The sequence below is a fragment of the Labrus bergylta genome, chromosome 3, assembly GCF_963930695.1.
Source record: "Labrus bergylta chromosome 3, fLabBer1.1, whole genome shotgun sequence".
Taxonomy (NCBI): domain Eukaryota; kingdom Metazoa; phylum Chordata; class Actinopteri; order Labriformes; family Labridae; genus Labrus; species Labrus bergylta.
In genome coordinates, this window is record NC_089197.1 from 29,354,671 (window position 1) to 29,380,217 (window position 25,547).

The 25,547-nt window shown below is 38.5% G+C and overlaps 4 protein-coding genes across 4 annotated transcripts; 3 read left to right on the forward strand and 1 right to left on the reverse strand.

The window, feature by feature from the left end:
* Positions 1-186: 186 nt before the first annotated feature.
* Positions 187-10,047, forward strand: phf10 (PHD finger protein 10). The gene is made up of 12 exons (XM_020649663.3): positions 187-344; positions 2,108-2,217; positions 2,322-2,452; positions 2,576-2,659; positions 2,789-2,913; positions 3,038-3,187; positions 3,496-3,605; positions 3,765-3,912; positions 4,036-4,185; positions 7,649-7,757; positions 8,342-8,530; positions 8,831-10,047. The coding sequence occupies exons 1-12, from the start codon at positions 273-275 to the stop codon at positions 8,926-8,928; spliced, it is 1,476 nt and encodes a 491-aa protein (XP_020505319.1). The 5' UTR covers positions 187-272; the 3' UTR covers positions 8,929-10,047.
* Positions 10,048-11,142: 1,095 nt separating this feature from the next.
* psmb1 (proteasome 20S subunit beta 1) lies at positions 11,143-13,792 on the forward strand. The gene is made up of 6 exons (XM_020641805.3): positions 11,143-11,336; positions 11,659-11,766; positions 12,032-12,113; positions 12,403-12,532; positions 12,952-13,058; positions 13,191-13,792. The coding sequence occupies exons 1-6, from the start codon at positions 11,233-11,235 to the stop codon at positions 13,374-13,376; spliced, it is 717 nt and encodes a 238-aa protein (XP_020497461.1). The 5' UTR covers positions 11,143-11,232; the 3' UTR covers positions 13,377-13,792.
* A 1,930-nt stretch (positions 13,793-15,722) lies between these two features.
* On the reverse strand, positions 15,723-17,884 carry psmc3 (proteasome 26S subunit, ATPase 3). Its single transcript, XM_020638810.3, has 2 exons — positions 16,914-17,884; positions 15,723-16,177 (listed from the first exon to the last, which is right to left on the reverse strand). Exons 1-2 carry the CDS (start codon positions 17,856-17,858, stop codon positions 15,839-15,841), a joined length of 1,284 nt encoding a protein of 427 aa, XP_020494466.1. The 5' UTR covers positions 17,859-17,884; the 3' UTR covers positions 15,723-15,838.
* Positions 17,885-19,206: 1,322 nt separating this feature from the next.
* tbp (TATA box binding protein) lies at positions 19,207-25,020 on the forward strand. Its single transcript, XM_020638927.3, has 9 exons — positions 19,207-19,358; positions 20,278-20,523; positions 21,350-21,503; positions 21,684-21,861; positions 22,253-22,340; positions 22,592-22,683; positions 22,891-23,058; positions 23,229-23,323; positions 23,569-25,020. Exons 2-9 carry the CDS (start codon positions 20,473-20,475, stop codon positions 23,646-23,648), a joined length of 906 nt encoding a protein of 301 aa, XP_020494583.1. The 5' UTR covers positions 19,207-19,358; positions 20,278-20,472; the 3' UTR covers positions 23,649-25,020.
* The last annotated feature ends 527 nt before the right edge of the window (positions 25,021-25,547 follow it).

The window sequence follows — 25,547 nt, forward strand, 5'->3', positions numbered from 1 at the left end:
CAGCCATTTAAACTTCATTAAAATATAACTGGAAAGTTGAATTATATTTCATAAACGTTTTATTTAGTTGACCATGAAGCACTGTTATTTATATAATTTAAAAAATAACTATGATTTCTTTATTTACAGTAAATAACATCCCCCCCTTGTACTCCAGTCCAGAAGGGGGCGACCACGTACCCGGATGGAAGACAAACACCAATAAACCAACACGAAGCAGACAACGAAGAGGCTAGTGAGCTAGCCTTACTGAAGGCTAAACTGAGCAAAATATGGCTACTGTACTCCCCGTTAGACCGCCCTGCGAAAGCAATCCCGCTACCCCTGGAGCACAATCCATAAAGGTAACATTTACACTCCCAGAAAACACAAGAAACACAAGAAACACAAGAAACACACTGGTTCATGTTTGTTGTGCTCGGGAAGCACCAAGTCTCTGCGTGCGATGCTAACGACTAGCCAGCTATCAGACGGCTCTGTGTCCATGAATGAAAACAACGAGCTGTAGTTTATTTATCATCTTTGTTTTAAATGTGTAGTTTATTTATCATCTTTGTTTTAACCCCTCTAATGTGTTAGAAAGTTGCACACACCTTTTGTGTTAGCGGGTCACCATGATTTAAATCAGCCTAAAATACTCTAAAAACAATCATTCTCATCCAATATTGTTTTTCACCTTATAACTAAGTTATTATGCAAAGACTGGTTTAAATTGAATTTGTATGGTCCCATGGGACTTTAAACTTGCAATATACCACTCGTTTTAAATTAAAAAAATATATAAGTTCATGCATTGTATTTTATTGAATATAAGTAAATCGGTATTTATGTTATCTGACTGTAATAGACTAATACTAGAACAAACTTTCTAGAATGAATTACTTGTGATTGTTTTAAAAATGTATATTTTTAACCATAGTGACATCTGTGGTGTTAGGGGTCAAAATAGACCCATATCGATTTATGTTAGAAAGAATGTCAAAAGCCATTTATTTTATATACAGTAGAACCATATTTTATTTTGCATAACAAATCAGGTGTAAATTGCCAGGTGGATTGAGAATTCTTTGTGTTTATAAAGCTTTTTCTGAGGATATCATAAAATCTTGTGCCAATAAAATAAACTAAAAGGCATTTTTTACATACCTGAAGTTGAAAACGGGTCAAAATGACCCTAACACATTAGAAGGGTTGTTTTAAATGTACATTAACTGCTTGTGTTGGCGAGCTTTTTTACAAGTTGTGCCATCAAACACTTGTGGTTTTCTCGTTTCGTGTACCTGTAAGATACCAAAGTCAATTTATAAGTGGTTTGACATCGACATTTTTAGCTTTATTATTTGCCTTTAGTCTACCCTGTTTAAACATGGCAACTCGCTACAAAATTTCAGTGATAAAGCATGCAAAATGTATTTTCCCCTCTTAAGTGGTTGATGCCTGAAAATATTATTTTATGGTCGGTTTGCCGTATAGGACTCCTCTTGTATAATAAATCTGCATAATAAAGGACCACACTAAGAACAGGACTAGTGACCTCACAAATTAAACACATTGATGTAGACTGCTCAACTTTTCCTCCTAAGCCTCCTCGCAGATGTAATACAAGTCGACTTTATGTGGACTTTATAAAATGCGGCTGGAAGTGTTTTTAACTGCGTTGCGTTATATTCCATTCTAACTATAATATATTATAACTTACAGTATAGCTACAGTCTCTTTTAGTGGTTGTTGCCTGTGGATTGATGTGACTGTGGTGTATGAGGACATTTCAGCTATGATGGCATATCAACATTAAGACTATGCTGTATTAAAAAACACCCTGTGAACTTGCTCTTTTTGTCCAAATTCTAACAAACTGGGATGTTATCAGCCTAAATATTGAACCACAGGTGCCCTCTGAACAGCAAAACACATTCTTCAGTTGGAATTTGGGCTTAATAAAAACTAGAAGGCATTGTTATATTGTATTATATTTTTTTTTCACTGTCTTTCACTTTCAACCCCACTTTGTAAATAAGCATGCTTTGTGGAATTTTCTGACATCGTATTACACTATTATTAAAATGTACATGTGAAAACATTAGTTTTATTCCCTTTTGCTCTGTAGGAGGATGTGATAGAAGAGGTGTCCAACGATGGCAGCCAGCCTCCCAAGAGAAGGAGGATGGGTTCTGGGGACAGTTCGAGAAGCTGTGACACCTCCAGTCAAGATCTTGGGTAGGTTTGCTTTTTAAAGCAGTCTTGCGGTCCTAAAGGGACTATAGAGAAAACCACAATCTTTAATGTTTGTTTTTTTAATCAAGTCCTCTGCCTCCTTCCAGACCGACATATTTCCCAGCAGAGAACCTGACAGAGTACAAGTGGCCTCCAGATGACACAGGAGAGTATTACATGCTGCAGGAGCAGGTCAGCGAGTATCTTGGAGTAACGTCCTTCAAGAGGAAATACCCTGGTAAGACTGACATGGCAGTATTAGATAGTACTGTACTTGCTCAAAGGATTTAGAGTAGCTCTTTTCCCGACTTATCTGATGTTAAGAATTAAGCAATATTGTTTCTTTTATATTACTCTGTAGATATGGAGAGGAGAGACTTGTCCCACAAAGAGAAGCTGTACCTGCGTGAACAGAACGTCATCACTGAGACACAGTGTACTCTGGGTAATAGCCAAACCTAAAACACTGAGATTGTTTCACATTGTTGCTCTACATTATCTTTAAATTCTTTCAGTATATGGACCATTTCTTTGTTTACTAGATTCATTCTGTGTATCTGTTGTATATGTCAAGGCCTGACAGCTCTGCGGAGTGACGAAGTGATAGATCTGATGATAAAGGAGTATCCTGCCAAGCACTCCGAGTATTCAGTCATACTGCAGGAGAGAGAGCGACAGAGAATAGCTAAAGAGTATTCTGTAAGTATACATACCTAAGTAATAATCTGGGGTTTGTGATTATAAGGGCATTTTATTTAAAGTTATGCCTTTAATAAAAGTCCTTCACATACCACTCAGAGAGTTTGTCTTTTATCTTTCATAGCAAATGCAGCAGCAGAACCCTCAGAAGGTAGAGGCCAGCAAGGTTCCTGAGTACATTAAGAAGGCGGCTAAAAAAGCTGCAGAGTTCAACAGTAACTTCAACAGAGAGCGTATGGAAGAGAGGAGAGCGTACTTCGACCTCCAGACACATGTAAGTTAACTCTAATGGTTCCATTTTGGTTTGAATTGAGAATTGATCAGAATTAGTTTTAGATATTTGTCGTCAAAATTAAAAATAGGGTTGAAGATTCTCTCTGTGTTTGTCCTTCTCTTCTTTGTACATGTGTAGTACCTTGAATATTTACTTAAGCATTTGTAATAAGATCTTTCTCTAAGATTACACTAAATATCTGACACCCCTCTTATCTCACCACTTAAAGAAATTCAGAAAATAGATATTTTTTGTTAACCTTGGCTTCTTGGTCGTTGACATGCGTTGTATTTTCTGTATTCTCTCAGATTATCCAGGTGCCCCAGGGCAGGTTCAAGGTTCTGGCTCCAGAGTTGACAAGGACAGGGCCGTACCCTGTGGCTCTCATACCCGGACAGTTCCAAGACTACTACAAAAGGTACAAAGCATTTTCCTCACTATACCACTCTCTTGTACCCACAATGATACGCTGGAAAGTTATGCAATCTTGCAAATCTGATGATATGGGTTTTTTTTTTTTTTATGATAGTCTGCTACCTGTTTTGATGTGCTGATGCACAATTGTTGTTCATGACAGGTACTCCCCAAATGAGCTACGATACTTGCCATTGAACACAGCTCTGTTTGAGCCTCCACTGGATCCAGAGCTCCCAGCTCTGGACTCAGAACCTGATTCTGACGACGCAGAGGACGGAAAGGGTGACAAAAAGAACAAGAACTCCTCTGTAAGACATTGTCAGATAATATAGCCATCATTGATTAACTCTTGACATGGAAGCAGATTACTATAAATCAGTGTTAGATCCCTTGTATTCAGTTTCCCTCCCTCCTCCTTTGTTTGTCTCCAGGACAGTTCTTCAGGCAACACATCAGACGTGGAGAGCCAGGAGGGAGCAAGTGGACCAGGTAGCAAGTCGAAGGCCAAAGACAGGACTTCGACGCCGGGAAAAGACAGCAGCCGCCATTCTGCCTCCCATAAAGCCACCCCAGGGTACAAGGTAGAAGACAAAACCACCTGAACTCTTCTCCAACAACAGCAGCAGCACTTTCTACCCCCTCCTCTTTCTACTACTACCACTCCCTTACTCCATCCATCCTGCCACCCCTCCCTAGCTTTCTTCACTTTGTTCTCCGGCTTCTACAATTTGATCCATTTTTTAAAAAGCTGGGACAACCTGCTCCCCACAAACAAACACAAACACAAACACACACAGCAGGGCCTGTCTTCAGTTTTTGTTTTTTTTCTGATGCCACGTGGCTTTCCCCCCTCTTCATACCAGACTGTGAGCAATAAGAACATTTTAAAGGAACAGTTCACTTGTTTCTTTTTCCCTGCACTTTTCACTTTTTGTGTTTTAAGTGAAGACAAATCTGAACTTTAGACATTTTTTTTTTCATTTTGAATGTCTTCAATATACCTCTTGTCTGTCCTCACTTGTCAAAAACGATTCATCTGAGACAAGTTAGTGGATGTTTTGGCTGCTAGTTTTCCTTTTTGAATAGCAAAGTCTTTTTGTTATACTGATAGAGAAAATATAAACCACAACAAGTTTGTGGTTGCTTTAAAAAAGTAGTAAATCTTAACACTAGAGAATTTTAACATTTATATCTGAAGTGTTGAATGCACTCAACCCTTATGTTTTAAGTATGTTCTGGTATGATGCTTTGTTTGTACAACATGTGATGTACTGTTAATCTGTTAATAAGAATGGGCAGACATGGGCTCTGCTTGTCCCTATAATGTTACATTGAAGAGCTTAGGACTGGTTGACCTTGGTCACACTGTTGCTGAGCTGAGCTAACAGTAGTGTCAGTTTGTCGGTCTGGGCCACGAGCCCCACATCATCTTCCTGACCCAGTCAGTGGCTCGTCTTTGGTGGCCATTTGAATTTGATAACTTTCAATTGTTTGAGGGAGAGTTGATAGAGAAAAAAGTGAGCCAATCAATTCCTTTGATTTTAACACATTTTAACATTGAAGAAAGAAATTCCAAAAGATAAAAAATGTTGGTAAGCTTCTATTGATTGGAGTATGATGTTTCTGGATTAGTCCAGTTGAGTTCAGCTCAGCTTTGTGGTGTGGGCATGGTCCTTTTCTAGAGTCTGTTTAAAATCGTACCAGTTTTAGTGTAGCTGCTAAGTTTGATTGAACTTAAATTTATTTAATTTAACTTTTTTTTTTTTTAATCAGATCATTCTAGAGATTTTGCATGCTGGTACAATACTGTTTAATAAGTCAGTACCATAATACCTTTTATAGTAACTATTTGCGATACAGTACAAAAGTATCTAAAGAAGGAAAAGCTTTTTGGTTACTCTTCAGTTGTTTTCCATCATTTTGAAACTGAAAAAAATTGTCTCCCAGGGGTCAAATGTACCACTCCCCCTATTTAAATGGTTGCCCCTTTACACAAAGTCCCGGTAGAGGGACGAGTTTACTGATTTGTAGTGACTGGCATGTCTCTACAGCTGATCAACGTTACTCCGCTCTGGTCCGGCTAACATGGAGAGTATGTGCACTGCTTCATGGTGACCTCATGATGAGTGATGTGCTATTTTATAAACAGCTCATGAATAAAAAATAATTCTGAACATCAGAGTTGAAGTTAGATTTTCTATTTGCACACAGACGTTCTTCATTCATATTGTGTTACATGTTGCATGTTTCATACATGTTTAACCTTTATTGCACCATTAACATAATTTTGCTCTCCATGAGACGACATGAGAATGTGCAGTGTTTCATTCTCAGAAAGTTTAGGGTTTTTTTTTGTTGATGTTGAATTTGTCAAAAGGTTTGAAATCGGATGGTGATGGTTATGACTACAACCTGCACGTCTGGGAACATTTCGGCCTCACTGAAGAATGCACGTTAGGACCAGGCTAATAGGAAATTATAATGCACGGCTAAGGTTAGCATTTTTTGCAGAGACATAATCATAAGATATGTCAGTAAAAAGAACAACTGAAGATGTTCAGTCTGTATGTCTGCCTCTGTGTCTGAATTATTTATAATGCTCCGAGCTTTATGTTCATACTGAAGCCATCAGGTCATATTAAAGCATACATGCCGGGAGTAATAGTCTGAGCATGTTTTTGCCTTAATTCCTATAAAAAAAACCTAACATTTTTTTAAATTAAACTGATTCATCTAATTGGATTTTAACCTGTGTGGATTTATTCTACTTCGGGGATGTTTGAAGTGTGCAGTCATGAGGCTGAACATGTAAAACGTTTCATAGGGCCACGTGAAATGTTCTAGAGTCTATTCACAGTAGCTGAGGTTGCTCCTCTGAAAGAAGACCTCAACACTGACTTTTAAAGAAGAATGTTTTTGAATATATAAATATGGATATATTGCCATTGAACTCCTCCGTTTTTCCTATTTCCCTCTCCTGCTGCTGTCTCTTTTCGATAATTCTCTGTTGCAATTTTCATTATTACCAAACCATGACCTTTTGTTTGTACCCATTCCTGTTAAGTTTAGTCTAACCTGCTTTCAGCTTTTTATGGGACATTTGAATGAATGATGTCATTAACTTCATGCTTTAAAGTCTCTGGAAATGTTGCAGATTTAACAACAAATACAGACACACTAAAGTACTGGGGGAAAAATACACTATCTTACATAAATAGAGATTTTCTTCATATCAGGAATTCTTTGACAAGAACTGTGCTGAAACCAAATGTTTGCACATATTGTTCTGCACTTAGTATCTCTTGCACTCTTTGTTTTTAAGTTGATGAAGGCTACTTCAGTTTCAGTATAAATGTCGGCACAGTCTTCTCTGTTTTAAATGAATGGCTTGCTGTAAGGTGATAAATGTCTCCTTTATGTGATGTCCTGATTTAAATGTCCCTAACCCTCCTGATTCCGCTGTGCTGGTTCTTTCCTCTCTCCCTACTAAACGTAGAGATGTTTCATAGAGAGCAACTCTTCAGATGTCAATATCCATGTCTAATAAGATTGAGCTCTGTTGCACAACAGGAGACGTAGCGCATCTTTATAACTGCTCTCCGAGATCCTTCAAGTCAATAAATTGTTAAGTGAGCCACTGCTTCAACACAATGACAAATAATCCTCTGTAATGACAGACTCCACATGCTGACACGAGGGTCTGTTGGACAACATGTGCGTGTCTGTGCTGTATATCTACCTTGAGATTGATTCTTAGTTCTTTCTAGTGCAGGGGGCCCAGTAGTCTGGGCGTCTCCTTACCAACAAGCCGCTGATCAGCCCCCAGAAGTGCAGAAATAACAAGCAGGTTGGCAACATTAGAACAGAGATGGACAGTATCTTTGATGCGAGGGAAAACAAGCTTTGTCTCAAGTGTATAAATAGATCAGACCTGACTCTTCCAAATCAGTCCTTGTTTTTTCAGTCATGATTCTTGTCTTGAACCACTTTATTGTCCATGAATACAGGAATATCGTGGTTTTATAGCATTATTCTGCCTTGCAGCCTAAGGTCATTCCCAATGCTATATGTGGCATTTGCCAGAAGGGTAAAGAGGCCAACAAGAAGGGCAAGCCAGAGGCTCTCATTCACTGCTCCCAGTGTGATAACAGCGGTAAGTTCACAATGTTTATATTTAAAGGACACATTCCTGTTTTTCTATTAAGAGCATTTGTTTCCAAAAAGTTTACGTTGGCTTGATAAAAAAATGATCTAACTGAGAATCGATTTGATACTAATTTCAGCTGTAATCATAAATATAGCTCTCAAATGTTACGTCACTGATACATGAATGATATGAGTTTAAATTTCAATGTGAATCATTCACCTTGTCTAGTTTTTTATTTGATAAAACTTCAACTCATTCTGTAAAATGCAGCTCTGTAAAAATGTTTTTACTGACCATTTAAAAGATTATGAGTGTTTACATCTCGTTAGTGAAGCTTGTGTTTTGTCTCAAGTAATATAAATCAATTCTAATGTATCACTGTTGTACAGCTCTTTAAGTAACTGTTTTGTACAGTGAGTCTGAACATTAAATGTCTTTTATATAAACCAGTTTTAAAAACATTGGTGAAATACAGAAAACCATGTCAAAACCATGACATAACCCCCCCCCCCAGATAGTCCTGATAAATACCCCCGTCTCTGTATGTATGTGTGCCTCTGTAAATGTGTCTCCCTGTCCATAAACTTCAGGCCACCCGTCCTGCCTGGACATGAGTCAGGAGCTGGTGGGTGTGATCCAAACATACCGCTGGCAGTGTATGGAGTGTAAGACCTGCACCGTGTGCCAACAGCCCCACCATGAGGACGAGATGATGTTCTGCGACAAATGTGACAGAGGATACCACACGTTCTGTGTGGGGATGGACTCCATACCCACTGGTGAGTGGATGGAAACATATGAGAGCACATTGTGTAGTGAACATAAACACACATTGCATTTTTGAATGGCATCTAACTGTGTGACTGGACAACAGCACTACAAAAACAGAAATAAGACTAACTCACCCAGTCGTTCAGTTACTCACCAACATTGAAAATGTGATTATTGGTTTTTTTTTAAATACTTTATTTAAAGCATTGTCTTTGTACATACACACACCATGCAGTTACAGAGAACATTTAGGGTCTGCATAAACAAAAAGCATGTTTGGTAACAATTCAATCATTCTGTCTCTGCAGGCCTCTGGGTGTGTGAAGTTTGTGATTCCAATTTCAACACACCCAAGAAGAAGGGAGGAGCCAAAACACCCAAGAAGGCCAAATCTGCTAAGAAATAATCAGCTCTACGAGAAACTGCTGTACCCTGACCAAATGTTACACCAATGCACTGTCTTTTTAAAAGCTGTTCAATTCTCAAACGTCACATCATTGCATTCCAAAAATTAACAAAAAAATATATGTAGCCCTTCCTCCAATTACCGGGAGTGGAAATACAAGATCTTTACGGCATGTTGTCATATAAGACCTTCACTCGCCTGCTATGGAGGGATTGACAGGTAAAAACAAACATTAAACAAAATGTCTTGAATCCAAGGAAAAACAGATTTCTGCAAGAAAAACCTTTAATAGTACAGCCGTTGGAAACATTAACTTAAGCAAAGCAACAACTAACATTTGACTGAACTCCAGACACTATAAATACATCCATACATAATGTTGACAGCTACACTGTAAATAAAGTAAAACATCATCTAAATGTACTGCAGTAAATCCTGCCATGGGTTGACCACTAACAGTTTCAGTGCATTACTTATTTAAACTAACTAGTCTTGTAGTTAAAGTCTCATAGCTGCAGTGATAAGCTGTAAGTGTGAAAACTGTCTTATTCAGACCAATGGTGCTTTCGATCAACAACTACTGAAACAATATCAACAAGAGTTCACTTGTGTGCATCTCTTACTTTCAAAACAACATTTTTGTATGTCTTTTTGTATCTCATAACCTTAAGTTGGTGTTTTTTTAATTAACTTAATGAGCCAGGCCAGTGAAGAGCAGTCTGAAATGATGACATGGTGCTATATAGTGATCCTTTGTAATGAATAGATGCTGGCTGTGGTAGACAGCAATCATCAGGTATTTATGTTTGAGTCTTGATTACTGACACCAAGTGATTCTATTTATGTGTCGGTTTTGTTGTCAGCCCTCCACTATTCATTAGAATCACATGTAACCACTGTAATACATTCAAATTAAAAATCAATCAGCTCTAGTTAGTCAGCTGGTGTTTTTGCAGTCCGTTTGAAAGTTTTTCTTTCTTTTTTGTAACTTTGAGTGTTTCTATTTTGTATTTTCTTTCAGTAAGCAGTTTTTTTTTCATTGTACTTGTTTCTAAAAATGTTGCTGAATTCAGTTTTTGTTTGTTTTTTAAATAAAAATAAAAGCTACCTTAAAAAAGACTCATTTATACATGACAGATTGTTTATCATACAAGAAATTCCGTGGCAAATATTAGCTGAAAAAGATAAATGCTTACTCCTCGAACCTCATGAATCGAAACATTGAGCATTTTTGTTACATATTCTTAATTAGACTATACTCAAAGAGTTTCCAAGAGCCACCAATACTAAACAACTTGTAAGAGAATGTGGTTTTTTGATGTCCAATGAGGATTTTGATGTCAAGTTTACACAGTATACAGTATGTGCTAGATCAGATCTACTACTATTGATACGACCCTGTGATTGCTGCTTCCGCAGCGATTGTATTTCCACCATCAGTAAAGCAAATTGCTCACAACTCACTACAAAACACTACTATAACTACTAGCCAAAAATGAACTACCCAAAGTGTTTACTTACATTTACCAACAGAGCACTATGTATTTAAATGCATTAAAATGATTGAGAGCTATGGCACCAAGTTGTTCATGGCTTACCATCAACATGTGTTATTATTAGTAAGTATACACATTGTGATTTTTATTTTTTATATTCCCTTTCTATTTGTGCATGCTAAAATGTAAGTTATTGGCTACCTGCAGTGGTTTAAAAAGCACAGAATTTTACTTAATACCACTGTACTATTACTTCATACTTGGCTGTTTCAACCTGCACTTCCTGCCTATGTGTCCATGATTAAGATTCAAATTATAATTGGATAAACTCCTATAAAAAAAAAACCACGTCAATAGGATGAGATGTGTTTTTCTTTTTTAATTTTCTGTGTCATTATCCCTTATACAGATGTAATCTACTTTGTAAGTCGTCCAATATGTCTAGGGGATATGATTTACTGGTAATTGGCTCAATGTGTGAGTGTATTCTGCTTGACTCATTGATCCATTATATAAAATACTTTTCCCTAGTAATGAAGTTATCTCTCTTTTAGGGGACAAATGACCGCAGATATGTTTGCTTCATAGACTGTATTTATTTATTATACTGTCTATGGTTTGGTTATGCTCATACCCACTCTCCTGTGTTCGCGCCTGCTCTTCATCAGGCAGCCTGTGGGGGCGCTGTGGTGCAGTCTACAGCTGAACACGCGGCTGTAACGAGTAAAAGAAGAGGCTGCCATATTGCAGTGATACAGCGACTTTACTGGATTTCATCTTGAGCACTGTTTGTGTTCATATCAGAAAAATGCTTTCGGCTCAAACATTTGGTGGTGGTCCTGGCAAGATGAAAGATTATCATTACACCGGTCCCGTAGAGCACCGGTTTTCTCCTTACGCTTTCAACGGAGGGTGAGTGTGAATATCTTCAAATGCTGGCTAGTTAGCATGTGAGCTAACGGACTTAGCTAACTAGCAGAGAACGAATCAACACAAAGATAAAGTTGAGAACAAGTGTATGATCGGGGCAGGGTTAATTTCCCCAAAGTATAATCCTCTTTATTTAATCCTAACTTTCTATTTAACACGATTAGCCACTCTTTTATAATACAAATCTTCTAGTTTCAGTTTTGAATCCTAGCTTCCGTCAGCAAAGCGTCTCTGAACACTTTACTTATTCTCTTTTAGTTTGGTACTTTACAAGATGAATTAACTTGCCTGTGTTGTATTTTAGGACTGTATTAGCTGTTGCCGGAGAAGACTTTGCCATTGTAGCCTCAGACACCAGGCTGAGTGAAGGCTACTCAATCCACAGCAGGGATTCACCAAAATGCTACAAGCTGTAAGTGTGCACTGTCACTGATGCAGACCTGTGGTTTATGTGCAGCTCCTGGTTTGTGCTCAGTGAATAGATACCAAACTCCCCAACAAAGTCCTAGAGGGGTTTGTGGCTAATAGAAAAGCCTACTGCCCTGAGTGTCACTGAATAATGTACTTCTCCTTCCCTTTTATAACTATATTTCTACTGCTATGTTGTGTTTTAATGGTCATTTTAACTATAATGACTGAATTTCCCTCTGGGATTAATAAAGTGATTCTGATTACAGGACAGACACAACAGTCATCGGCTGCAGCGGTTTCCATGGAGACTGTCTGACTCTGACTAAAATCATCGATGCCCGGCTAAAGGTGTGCTGATGCTGCAAGATGTTTTTGTTTCACTCTCTCTTTGCTGCATTCATCACAATTCTTCCTGCCCCTGCTTGTACCCGAGCAGTGTCAGTTGATGATGGTGATACCGATAACAAAGTGAACAAGACGCCGATATTCCAGTGTGTCTTCATGGCTATACTGTGTTAATTGAGTCTTAATTGTCCGTATAATCTCTCATAACAATTTTCTAGGATAGTTGTTGCGTTGATGATATTTGTTTACAGAGTGTACAAACGTCTGAACTAATGCCCTGCCCATCTCTCAGATGTACAAACACTCAAACAACAAGTCAATGACTAGCGGAGCCATCGCAGCAATGTTGTCAACCATCCTGTATGGAAGGAGGTTCTTCCCCTACTACGTCTACAACATCATCGGTGGACTTGATGAGCACGGTGGGTACTGCCATTATCAAGATGGGATTATGTTGGGTCGCAGGTAGCCTAGCGTTTAGAGCATGCAGAGGCTTAAGTTCTTAAGAGCGTGTGGTCTGGGATCGAATACGACCCGTCTCCTTTTCTGCATGTTGTTCCCCAGTCTTTCGCTGATTTCTGACTGTCAATTGTCCTTTCTCTAAAATAAAAGGATAAAAGCCCAAAATTAAACATGGGTCAGTGTAATTTAAATAAGTATCAGTATGTCTGTAAACACAAATGTAATGTATTTTGTCTCCATGTTTCACGTATTTGATGATTGTAAGCAGCAGTTATTGGTTTTTGCTTTTATTTTACTTTTGTTTTGTTATTTGTTGCATCTTTTCCTTATCAAGGTTTTTGTAACAATTTGTTTTATTCTCAATATGTTTGGAATGCAGGCAAGGGAGCAGTGTACAGCTTTGACCCCGTCGGATCCTACCAGAGAGACACTTATAAGGCCGGTGGATCAGCAAGTGCCATGTTACAACCACTTCTAGACAACCAGGTAAATATCACACTGTATACTGACTTATTGCTGCTCTAATCCCAGTGTGTTTATGTTATTAGATAATCAGACAATCTGGTGCGACAGCCAGGTTTCTAAGGGCACATTCATATCCATCTCTCTTTTCCACAGATTGGTTTCAAGAACATGGAGGGTGTAGAGCAAGTTCCCCTGACTAAGGACAAGGCGGTTCAGCTGGTCAAAGATGTCTTCATCTCTGCCGCAGAGAGAGACGTCTACACTGGAGATGCACTTCGGATCTGCATCGTCACAAAGGAGGGCATCGATGAGCAAACAGTACCTCTGAGGAAAGACTGAGGAGGGAATTCTTCCCCTTCTCTGTGCTTTTCTCTTTGGTTTGTTCTTTCCACATTCAACCTCTTGGTTTTGTCCTTTGATATCAAGTTTCTTAAAATAGGAGTGTTGATCCAGAAGTTGTTTCTAGTGACCTCTTTAACCGAGGAGCTGATATTCCATTTTTTATATTTACTCACTGTACACACCAACCAGAATCTTTCTCTTTATCATCCTTTCAACAATTATCCTCTTTAATTACAACCTTTTATCTGCGTTCTTACAATTTCATTGTAGATCAGCACTTCTGTTCAAAGAGGCAAGAAACTTGTCACTCAACTCTGGCTACATTCTTAGTCTGTTGGGATTTACCATTATTTCGGAAGGATACATGCCCTGCTGTTATTTTTACATTCTTAATAAATGTAAGGAATTGAAAAGTATTGTCTCATTATTTTATGTCCTTTATTCATAAAGTTGATCACAAAGCTTACGCTGCCTAAAGTGATGCAAAATAGTTTCAGTTATGCTTTTTGACATGTATAAGTCTTTCTGAAAATAATATAACCATGAAAAGTACTCTGGAAACGAAATGGAAGAGCTGGGACCAGTATGTGTCTCAAAAATGTTTTACTTTAAACCATGACCTGATCATAAGTTGAGTCATCATGAGTTTTTTAAATGTTGATATAACTACTTAATGACTCAATTTAGAGATTACCCATGCTCTGCAGTGTCGTTTTTCTCTATTCCTTGATGATAATTTATGTTTGAACATAAATATTTAAGGCTCTATAAGAGGAAATATTCTGATTAGAGGGCTTTAGACTCTTTTCTGGGTTCATATCACCACACAAGTTGTATTTATTTCCCCAAATGCACTATCACACTAAATTTATATTCTCTACCACAGTTTAGTGTTTTATTTTTCAATCTATTGATAAAGTTTTGGGTGCAAAAGCATAGCTGTTTATTAGTCTTTAGAGTAGAATAGAAAGTTTCCAAAGTACATTTCATTACAGGTAAGCTCAATGTGCTTTACATACAAGAGACAGATAGCTATCTCAACAATCATGTATATGATAAAGAAATCAAATTAGGAACAAAACAAAACATGGTACACAAAGAGTAACTATTCGTATGCTTGAGAGAAAATAGGTTTTGAGTTTAGCTTCAAAAGTAGGGACAGTTGTGATGGACCTTAGGTCAACAGGTAGTGAAGGACCAGAGTAACTAAAGTCCCCGTCTCCAGACTTTGATCCAATTCATTGTACGACTAACAGACCTTCACTTGATGACCTAAGGGCCTTGGTAGGGTTGTAGTCTGTGAGCAAGTCAGAAATATATTTGGGAGCTGAACCATTGAGTGCTTTATGGACTGAAGGATTTTGAAGGCGAGTCTGTGTTGAGTAATCTTCTAAACTGCCTGACACCTTTAAATACTTGGCACAATGAAATGATGCAGTTCTACAAAGGTGAAACTGCACATGATTGAACTATTTATAAAGCAACCAAAGCATTACTTTAATAAATCTATCATACAAGTATATTCACTGATATTAAAAAATAAATAGGGTTAAATAGTACCCTATTATAAGATCTGATGACAGTGGCTGTGGTTGAAATAAATCAGGATTTATCCATCTGGCTCATTTTAACATCAACACCTTACAGGGAGTTATCGCTATGGATACACTGGTAAGTGAAATGAGTGACTCGTAAAAAGCTGTGTACCACATCCAGAGTGCTGCATATCGAGTATATGCAGCTTTTAGTGGGTAAAAATATGAATTTAAAAACTTTTATACTCAAGTCTGGAGTTAAAAATACAGTTAATTTTGTTTCTCTTTTCAAAATTAAAATGGCATTATTTACCTAAAGATGAAGTTTGATGTTGGTTAAAGACAACACACTTTGAATCCTGCTGGTATAAAAGGTAAAGAAAGCCTAATATGTTTTCATATTTCTTTCTGAAACAGTAAAATGTCACAAAATCTACAATACACGTATACTTTATTGTTTTAAATCAGTTAGAACTGGCTCCCTTGAATGCAGTTCAGCCAATTTCAATGCAATTATTGAATCCTGTTCTTAACCTTCTAAGTCTTAATGTCTGCCCAAAAAGAGGACAATACTGTTTGAACTAACCACTCTAATAACTTGGTGTTTTTTTAACCTTCTGTTCTTATTTTAGTTTACCGTCATTAAAAAAACAAAACAAGATTACAAGTAGAAACTAAGATTTGACTAAACCTACACAGGAATCTGGTCCACAAAATCTCAACTGTCTCTTCTGTTAAATGATTTTACACTTTTGACATTATTCTGCATTATGTGAAAAAAGTGACAAAAGAAAAGGAGGACAACATATATTATTTAAATTTTATTAACCCAAATTAACCAGTAACTGTTACAAGTGTCAACACAACAACTGTTTTACTAATCAAAGACTCTCTCACACACAGGCACAGACACATGCAGTGTCTTCAGGCGTAGTACTGCAGGTTAGCCTTCTTCTTAGCTTGGACCTCCAGGATTCCCTCCATGTAGTCTTCATGGTTCAGCTCTGTGGCCCCACGGCGCAGCGCGATCATGCCGGCCTCCACACACACAGCCTTACACTGGGCTCCGTTGAAGTCATCGGTGCAGCGAGCCAGCTCCTCGTAGTTAACGTCAGGACTGACGTTCATCTTGCGAGAGTGAATCTGCATGATGCGGGCTCTGGCCTCTTCATTTGGCATGGGGAACTCAATCTTTCTGTCCAGACGGCCTGAACGGAGCAGGGCAGGGTCCAGGATGTCCACTCTGTTTGTGGCAGCAATCACCTAGAAATTAAAAATACATGTAGTTTAACTTTAGTCATCGGTGTAAAGTAATGTCAATGTGGTGACTGAAAGGTTGGAAACGTTTATTCTAAACTTCTTTGTCATAATTGTTTACGGTCTGAATGTTTATCCATTTCCTCTTTTATTGTTCAGTTTGTGAAAAGAATGATTACGTACCATTTCCTTAAAGAAACAAACTTCATGTTAATATAAAGAAAAGTCCACATACAAAGGTTTTGCACTTTGGAAGAAGTTTGATTCTACACTATTTTATATATATATATTTTGCATTGTTAAGGAGAGCTTGGAACACCAAAATTTCATTGCCAGCTATGACTGCTTTGCCTGTTATGTTGTGCATTTGACTAATAAAGAGAACTTGAACTTGATGAATAATATTTTTATTTACAAGACTCTGAACATTTTTGGAGTACTGACTGAGTTATCTTTATTATCTATATATTTAAATGACTTACTGTTTAATATGAGTTTTTCATGTCTTGATGCTTTTTTAATATATCTAAGATTTTGTTTTGTTATATTTTTTTCTCAGGGTTTTTGGATGATGATGCACCCGAACATAGCTTGCAAATTCTCTTTGGCTAGTCTTAAAAACTGCTGGTATAAAAAGGTATAAAATAAACATTACACAATGTAATGAATAGGAAACGGACACAGCATTGGTAAAAACACTTAATGTAAACAGTAAAGGTTTTAATTGAGGCTGCATCCTTACCTTAACCTGCATGTTGGGTTGAAATCCATCCAGCTGGTTGAGCAGCTCCAACATGGTCCTCTGCACCTCCCTGTCTCCTGCCTTCTCGCTGTCAAACCTCTTGGTTCCGATGGCGTCCAGCTCATCAATGAAGATGATGGATGGGGCTTTTTCTTTGGCCAGGGCAAAGGCATCTCTCACCAGCTTGGCTCCATCACCAATGAACATCTGGACCAGCTGTGGACCGGCCAGCTTCAGGAAGGTGGCTTTGGTCTGAGCTGCACAGGCCCTGGCCAGGAGGGTCTTCCCTGTGCCAGGTGGTCCGTACATCAGGACCCCTTTGGGTGGCTGGATCCCCAGGTTCTCAAACTTCTCCTTGTGGTTCATAGGCAGGACGATGGCCTCCACCAGCTCCTGGATCTGCTTGTCCAGACCTCCTATGTCGCTGTACTGCTCTGTGGGGCGCTCATCCACCTCCATAGCCTTGACCCTGGAGTCGTACTCGGTGGGTAAGGTCTCCAGGATCAGGTAGGAGTCTTTGTTGACACCAACCAGGTCTCCAGGCTTCAGCTTCTCTGCGTCCACCAGCCCGATAACAGGCAGGAAGTAGGTCTGTCGAGTGGAGGTCTTAATGACGGCGCATTTTCCTTTCCTTTGAGAGTCCAGGTCAACATTAGCCCCGTCTTCCTCCTGGTCATTGGGGTCCACGTCCAGCAGCTCGATCACATTGGACACCAGGTACGGCAGAGTTTTGTTCACCTTTATCTTCTCCGTGTTTTCTTTGATTTTATCTTTCATAGCCTGCAGCTCGTGGGTCACCCTCAGCACCTCGCTTTTCATAATCTTTATCTCGCTGTCGAGGAGACGAGTTCGCTGAACTATCTCCTCTGTGGACATTTTTAACACTTCTTCGCCGATTCCATCCTCCACTTCGTCCCAAACTGATTTGTCACTCAGCGACGCCATCTTTGCTCTGTCTGCTGTGAACTGTGACACAGCGGAAATAGAAAGCTTCAACTCCCGGAATGATTTCACCCAGAAAGGGGCGGGGCCGGCATCGTTTGGGCAAAGTACCCGGATGGGTTGCTCTCATGAATTGTAGGTGTTTGGTGTTTATACCATATTGTTTCTATCACTTTTTAAGTTGTCTTGCTTTACCTTTTATTACTCAAGGTAATACTATTTTAATTTTTTGTTTTTTAACCGTCTTTATTGACAAATTTAAAATATACAAAAAATGTTTATACAAACTCTTAAAGAGGTTGAACATACAACAGCAAAATACAGGAACAAGTTAATTCAAACATAAATCAAGACTAGGGGGATTATATATAAAAAATAAATAAATAAAAATCAAACTTTTCCAAAAGAAAACATCAGGCAAATGTAAGCAGACAACAAACTGGAACAAGGACAAAAAAATTCAACAAGGGCCAGAAATCAAAACAAGAATTTCGATAAGTCAGCACTAATCTTTCTAGCAATCCTCCTAGATTTCATTTTTTTCAGAGATAAGAAAAAATATTTGAAATCATTTATAAACCAGTCAAAGGAGGGTTAATGTTTCTCCACTTACTACAGTGAATATGATATTTACTCATGAGTAAAATAACATTTACCATGTCAGTAATTGAAGGGTTTAAATTATCCATAAAATAGAGAATACTATAAGTATCAAAAGATGGAATATCATTAATTTTTAGCGACAACCAACTTCTAATGTTGACCCAAAATCTTTGAGACACAGGACAGAATACAAACAAGTGCTCTAAGGTCTCTTCAGATTCACCACAGAAAGAACTGAAGGGTTCACATCAAAATTGAACCTTTTTTTTGAGAAATGCAGCAGTTGGATAAATCTGGTGAATTATTTTAAAATGGGTTTCTTTCACTTTAGGGAAAACAGGCATCTTAATATATATGTAATGTGCTTTAGTCGTAGTAGAGTACTGTAGGAGTATCTGTTTATACCATACTGTTTCTATCACTTTTTAAGTTGTCTTGCTTTACCTTTTATTACTAAAGGCACTGTTGACTATTTAGGTTAAAACGGAGCATGGATCATAAGTTTGCTCTTATTGAATTAAAATGTATTTACCACCAACATAAAAATAGCTGATACTTCAGAGACTAACTTAGTGTCCCGTGACTAAATAAATGAATTATGTGACTATGAATGTTTTTTTTTAAATACCAAATAATCTGAATTTTTGAACATTTTACGAGTTCGCTGAACTATCTCCTCTGTGGACATTTTTAACACTTCTTCGCAGATTCCATCCTCCACTTCGCCATCTTGGCTCTGTCTGCTGTGAACTGTGACACAGCGGAAATAGAAAGCGTCAACACCCGGAAGTAGCTGACGACGTCGCTAATGAGCGCCGAAGCAGCAGCAGTGAGGATGAAACCGACCTGCAGCTGATTTTATTCTACTCCTGCGCCAACTTGGTCTGCGTGAGAGTTGAGGTAAGTTCACTATTTATATAATGTGCTGCACTGGCTTGCACTGAAGTAATTATTACCCGTTTTAAGGAAAGAAAGCCACTGTTTTGACTGTAGCCACAACACGTTTGATGTAGTTAGCTTTATTTGCTAATATTAGCGTGGCGGCTAACTTCAACCACTGACTGTGTTGACATATTTCATTAAAGGGACTGGCAATAAATCCTGCTTGAAGACTGCTTGGGATTGGATGTATATTGTTGCTCGTATTATTTAATCCTAACTTTTAAAGGGACACGCCATGTATTGGGACCATAATGAATGAACGCGTGAATTAAAGTTAGATTAGTTGATGCAAACTGTGTTCGCGCCACCGCTGCAGCTGCACCCTCCGTGTCTTTGTATGTTATAATATGTATGTTTTAATTTTATTTATTAGCACACATTTAAGAATACATCAAAATAGGATTATCAAAGACATAAAAGGTGTGTCAGGAGAGGTCAAGAAGCCAACAGGCTTATACAAGGGACCTCACCTCTTAAGAGACAAAAAAAACACATATACAGAACCTATACACGTATTCATACACACACTTAGACACATACATACAATAGAAAGACTGAGAATGTTAACCCCCTATCAGCTAAATGAAACAGGCATTGATCTATTATAAAGGGAGTGAAATGAGTGAGTTGATGGGAAAAAAAAGAAAAGAAATATATTTTATATATGCAAAAGTTTGACCTCATGGATTAAATGTGAAGACAGTTTCCTTTTAAAAATCTCTGTAGACAAAGAGCCGTTAACATGTCTTTTGGAATTCCATATTTGTACCCCACGATATCTGATGGAAAACTTTTATTTATTATCTACAAGTTAATATTGTACGGTGATAAAATAACAACTAATAATATGTTTGTTTGGAACTGTCCGTCTATCCAGGGGAGGCAGTGCTGCTGGAGAGAAGAAACAAGAACAAGGTGTTTCAGCTGAGCAGGTCAGCTGTGGTTTTTGTGTTTTCTGCTGCAACGTTATAGACCTCAGACGCACAGTAGAGGCACCTGCTCTGTGGAGTTGACCACCCTGTGCTGATTCCTGCGCTTTGGTGGCAGAGAACCAACGTGAGAAGCTAAAGAGATGGACCAGAACAACAGTATACCAGCTTTCCAGGGACTGGCCTCCCCACAGGTAATACTGGATTCAGGTATTATGATTAAGACATGTTAAAATGAACTCGCCTTCTCACCACCACAAGCCTCCTGGTTCCCCTCAACATCGTTAGAGTTATCACACGGCTAACTGGGGCGGCAGTAGCTCAGTCTGTAGGGACTTGGGTTGGGAATCGGAGGGACCAAATATGGAAGTTGGTCTGGTAGCTGGAGAGGTGCCAGATCACTTCCTAAGCAATGCCAAGGTGCCCTTGAGCAAGGCACCAAACCCCCTCCCCACCACCAGCTCAGAAGCGCCTCCTGTGGGCAGCTCCGTCACTCTGACATCTCTCTATTAGTGCATGTCCATAGGATCCTGTTTGTGCATGTTTGTGTGTATATTTCAGCCTATGTGTGTGTTGCATGACTACAGAGTGTAAAAACAGAATTTCCCCTTGTGGGATCAATAAAATAAATCTTAATCTTACATCACACTTGTAGCTTGATGAAGCTGAACAGCTAACCGAGCATTGAGGTTTCAAGGTTACAGCGTAAACCTGCATTATGCTAGTTCCTATCCTGCAGCTTTAGCATTAATATTGTGACATTTACAGCTAGTACTAGAGGTCATTTGACACTCCCATAAACAATTAGTAGACTAGTACTACTGCTACTTCATAGGTTTCATAGCTGTGCAGTCAACATTTTTAACTAAATTGTTAAAATCAACATATAGAGCGAGGGTTTAGATCATTTAGAAATGGGCTGTGAGATGCATTCTTACTTCATCATCTGTAATCACAATTGGCTGTTAAAGAGGCTTTCCTACTCAATCTCAAATGCAATTTTATGGTGTCTTTTTTCAGGGTGCCATGACGCCTGGCGTGCCTATCTTCAGTCCCATGATGCCATATGGCTCAGGCCTGACACCGCAGCCTGTACAGAACACCAATAGCTTGTCCATACTTGAGGAACAACAGAGGCAACAGCAGCAGCAACAGGCTCAGCAGGCAAACGCAGGTAAAAGAAATCTACTGTCATATGTCTCTCTGTCTTGAGATAATAATGTCACACGCCTGGAACTGATTTTACCATAACATTTTGAATTTTAAAATAATTCCATTCTTATACTGTACACGTTAAAATGATACAATTATTCAGTGTTTTTGATGACGAGAAAATACTTTTTTCCTTCTTCAGGCCTTCCAGGCACATCAGGGCAGACCCCACAGCTTTACCACTCCCAGACAGTAGCAGGCTCGACCACCACAGCTCTGCCAGGAAACACCCCGCTCTACAACACACCTCTAACCCCCATGACCCCTATCACACCGGCCACACCAGCCTCAGAGAGCTCTGGAATAGTACCACAGCTACAGTATGTTTCATTTCCGTACTAGAGTATTGTAGGAGTATCTGTTTATACCATATTGTTTCTATCACTTTTTAAGTTGTCTTGCTTTACCTTTTATTACTAAAGGCACTGTTGACTATTTAGGTTAAAACGGAGCATGGATCATAAGTTTGCTCTTATTGAATTAAAATGTATTTACCACCAACATAAAAATAGCTGATACTTCAGAGACTAACTTAGTTTCCCGTGACTGAATAAATTAATTATGTGACTATGAATGTTTTTTTTTAAATACCAAATAATCTGAATTTTTAAACATTTTAACCTGATTCTTTTCTAACTGACTTAACAGTTTGTGCCAATATGTCTCTTCTTGGTTCTTTTCTTTGTGCTTTTATTATTTCCCTACTATCAGAAACATTGTTTCTACTGTGAACCTGGGCTGTAAACTAGACTTGAAGACCATTGCTCTGAGAGCCAGGAATGCAGAGTACAACCCAAAGGTGAGTTTACAAAACATTAGTGTGTTTTCTTCTGTGAGTGGATAAATGGAAACATGTGTCATTGGGGTTTAAAATAAACATGCTTTATTTGTATGCACAGTTTTTTTTTGTTTTTTTTTACAAACTTTAAAACAGAAAATGGTCGTTATTTTTTTGACAGCCCTAATTTATATCAAACAGGCCATAGAACTGAATGGATAACAAGGCTATTTTAGCTATAGCAATGTTCTCATTCTCTCCATGTCTTGTAGCGTTTTGCTGCGGTCATTATGAGAATACGAGAGCCCAGGACCACTGCTCTCATCTTTAGCTCGGGGAAGATGGTCTGCACTGGAGCCAAGAGGTCAGAAAAATTAGTTTGCTCCCTTTCAAAGTGTTACGCTCATTATAAAACCCAAAGCCAGCTGTGTCTTTCAGAAAAATAATCTTTCCAGCCCTGCACTGACTTTACACAAATCCTTGGATGTGTAATTTAGCTTCTTTTCTTTTCTCAATTCTTGTTCAATTGTTTGTCCCAAAATCTAATCTACCTCCCATGACTCCCCCCCAGTGAAGAACAGTCACGGTTAGCTGCCAGAAAATATGCTCGTGTGGTGCAGAAGCTCGGCTTTCCTGCGAAGTTCCTGGACTTTAAGATTCAGAACATGGTGGGAAGCTGCGATGTGAAGTTCCCCATTCGGCTGGAGGGATTAGTTCTTACGCATCAACAGTTTAGCAGGTAGAGGTTTCTTTTGTCTCCCGTTCAGCTGATGGTCACTCTTTTCTGATTATTTAAAAAAAGGTTGTCAAAAGTTTACATACTTTGAGGAGATCTCAGGGTTTGTTCACCATTTAAAATACATTTCTATTGTGATTGTGTACTGAAATCGAGCGGTTTGTCTGTTTCAGCTATGAACCGGAGCTGTTTCCTGGATTGATTTACAGAATGATCAAACCCAGGATTGTCCTGCTTATCTTTGTCTCTGGGAAAGTTGTACTCACAGGTAAGAACAGCTCTTCTCTGCATATGGCATTACTTCAATCTCCAGAGTGAAGTTGTCATGTGCCCAAATCCCCACTTCTGTTATTAACCACGCTGATGTACTATTCCATGTTGTCACAAAACCACACATATAACAGGAAATTGGTTCCATTTTGAATGAATCATCCTGACCATAATGTAAACGCAGTACCAGTAGTCACTGTTTAAGGCGTTGTCCTATTTAATCACATCTTTGTTGTTTTCTAGGTGCCAAGGTTAGAGCAGAGATCTATGAAGCTTTTGAAAACATCTACCCCATCCTGAAAGGCTTCCGCAAAACAACGTAGAACCTGCAGCTCCTTTTTTCCTCTCTCCCAAACCCTGTCAGTTTTTACTCATCTGTCTTTTAATCTCACACGAGGCATCATCTGTATGTATTTTTTTTTTTTTTTTTTTTTTTTTTTTAAAGGGATGTGACATCGTTTTCTTTTTTTCTACTCAAGTGTTTTCAGGTTTTTTGAAAAACCTTTCAAGAAGATTTTTTATCACTGCATATGATCACAAGTTCTGGAATGTTTTTCACCAAGACACCTCACATTTTTGGACCTCTACATTTTTCTCCCTGTTATTTTTTGCTTTCTCTGTTGTCCCACTCACATCCCTGATTGTACATAAGACTGTAAAGACATGTAAAAATCGGTGAAAAGCAGTCTGAGGAGGACTGTTCTTGTTTTACTTTCAGCTGTTTTAAATAGTTTTATATATTGTGTTTTTATCAGTGGTCGGCTTGGACCACAAGTTTTATCAATACATGTTCAGGTCTACCCGCCCTGCATTCCTTTAAACAGAATTGACTGAGATTTTCGACACTGTTTGCACCAAACTGAATCAGTCTGCTTTGCGTTCGTCATTATGCCTACATTCATAACCAGTGGATATTTGCTAATCTTAGTCCTCATCTTGCGAATGTTGGAAGGGGATTTCCCTTCAAAGTAATAAACCGGCATGGTCTTTGATGTTCACTCTGGGAAGCTGAGTTAAGTTGGAATCCCTTACGTTTTAAATAGAATGATGCTGATTTAAATTGAACAAAGTCCTCCTGTTAAAGTAGTTTCAATTGGTATGGGCTCCCCTCTGCTGTAGTGACTCCAGCCTCAAAGTGATCAAAACTTTTGAGGAGTGGGAAGCTTTGTCCTGTGAGCAATGCAAAAGAGGAAAGTCTGACTGAATCAAGCAAACATTGGAACTTTTGCTCTTATAGTAGAAATACTTAAAACTTACTACCTAAGTTGACATTGTTCTCCCTATACTCACAAGCACTAAAAGATATCCTGTTGGAAGAGAAACCGTGCATCATGTCAACATGTTTGTTGCTTTGAGTTTCCTAAGTTGGCTCTTCAATAGTATTGTTTAATGACAGTATTTGTTTTTCAATCATTTGAGTTTAAGCCGATGTGAATCAGTCCTGACTTTGCACACCCCGCCCTCAGCTGAAAACGAGTTACATTTTTGGGCACTTGCGTCTGTGTCTGCATGGATAGCAATCGATTGGGGAAATTAGAGATTTATATGAAACCATATTAATTTCTACATTTCACTAGCGATTCTGTACTTAGCAGCAGCCAATCAGGAGTCAAGGAATCTAAATGCAAATGTACTTCTGCAATTGTGGTGTGCTGCACAGTCCAATAATAAATATGTACATACTGTCTCTTCTTACAGCTGCCTCTTTCGCCTCATTTAAAGTACATCACTGCCAAGTGAATATTCTGGTTTCTGCTTAAATTGGAAACAGCACAATTGTTTGAGTGAGCGGTGTAAGACACTTGCTGTTTTAAGATGTGCTTAAAGTTGAAGGATTCTTGTAAAAGTACCACAAGGCGTGGTGTATATGTACCAGTTTGAATAAGTGTTCTAAGTCTAGAGGACCTTAGTTTTACTGGACTAGTAGAAGACAACTTGATTCAAGTTTAAGAAAGGTGGCAGACATCTTGATCGTTTGATTAGCCCTCAATCACATTCATAAACATCTAACCCTTAAGTTTGATCTGAAAAAACTCCTTACAATGTTGCATATGTTATTTCCTTGCATTGTTCTTGAAATAGACTGTTAACATAGTCTCTCTTAAAACTTAACGTTAGTGACAATCCAATGGTTTTACTTGTGAATTATTTGATGAAGCAACTGTATGAAATATCTGTAAAACAAATGGCGTGAATATAGGCTGTAAACCAGTCATAGGAGG

Coding starts and splice junctions, on each gene's coding strand:
- phf10 (XM_020649663.3), top strand. CDS start 273: ATGGCTACTGTACTCCCCGTTAGACCGCCCTGCGAAAGCAATCCCGCT. Junction 345..2,107: donor CTGGAGCACAATCCATAAAG/GTAACATTTACA, acceptor TTTGCTCTGTAG/GAGGATGTGATAGAAGAGGT. Junction 2,660..2,788: donor TGAGACACAGTGTACTCTGG/GTAATAGCCAAA, acceptor GTATATGTCAAG/GCCTGACAGCTCTGCGGAGT.
- psmb1 (XM_020641805.3), top strand. CDS start 11,233: ATGCTTTCGGCTCAAACATTTGGTGGTGGTCCTGGCAAGATGAAAGAT. Junction 12,114..12,402: donor TCATCGATGCCCGGCTAAAG/GTGTGCTGATGC, acceptor CCCATCTCTCAG/ATGTACAAACACTCAAACAA. Junction 12,533..12,951: donor CGGTGGACTTGATGAGCACG/GTGGGTACTGCC, acceptor TTTGGAATGCAG/GCAAGGGAGCAGTGTACAGC.
- psmc3 (XM_020638810.3), bottom strand. CDS start 17,858: ATGGCGTCGCTGAGTGACAAATCAGTTTGGGACGAAGTGGAGGATGGA. Junction 16,178..16,913: donor AACCCAACATGCAGGTTAAG/GTAAGGATGCAG, acceptor TTTAATTTCTAG/GTGATTGCTGCCACAAACAG.
- tbp (XM_020638927.3), top strand. CDS start 20,473: ATGGACCAGAACAACAGTATACCAGCTTTCCAGGGACTGGCCTCCCCA. Junction 20,524..21,349: donor AGGGACTGGCCTCCCCACAG/GTAATACTGGAT, acceptor GTCTTTTTTCAG/GGTGCCATGACGCCTGGCGT. Junction 22,684..22,890: donor GTCTGCACTGGAGCCAAGAG/GTCAGAAAAATT, acceptor ACTCCCCCCCAG/TGAAGAACAGTCACGGTTAG.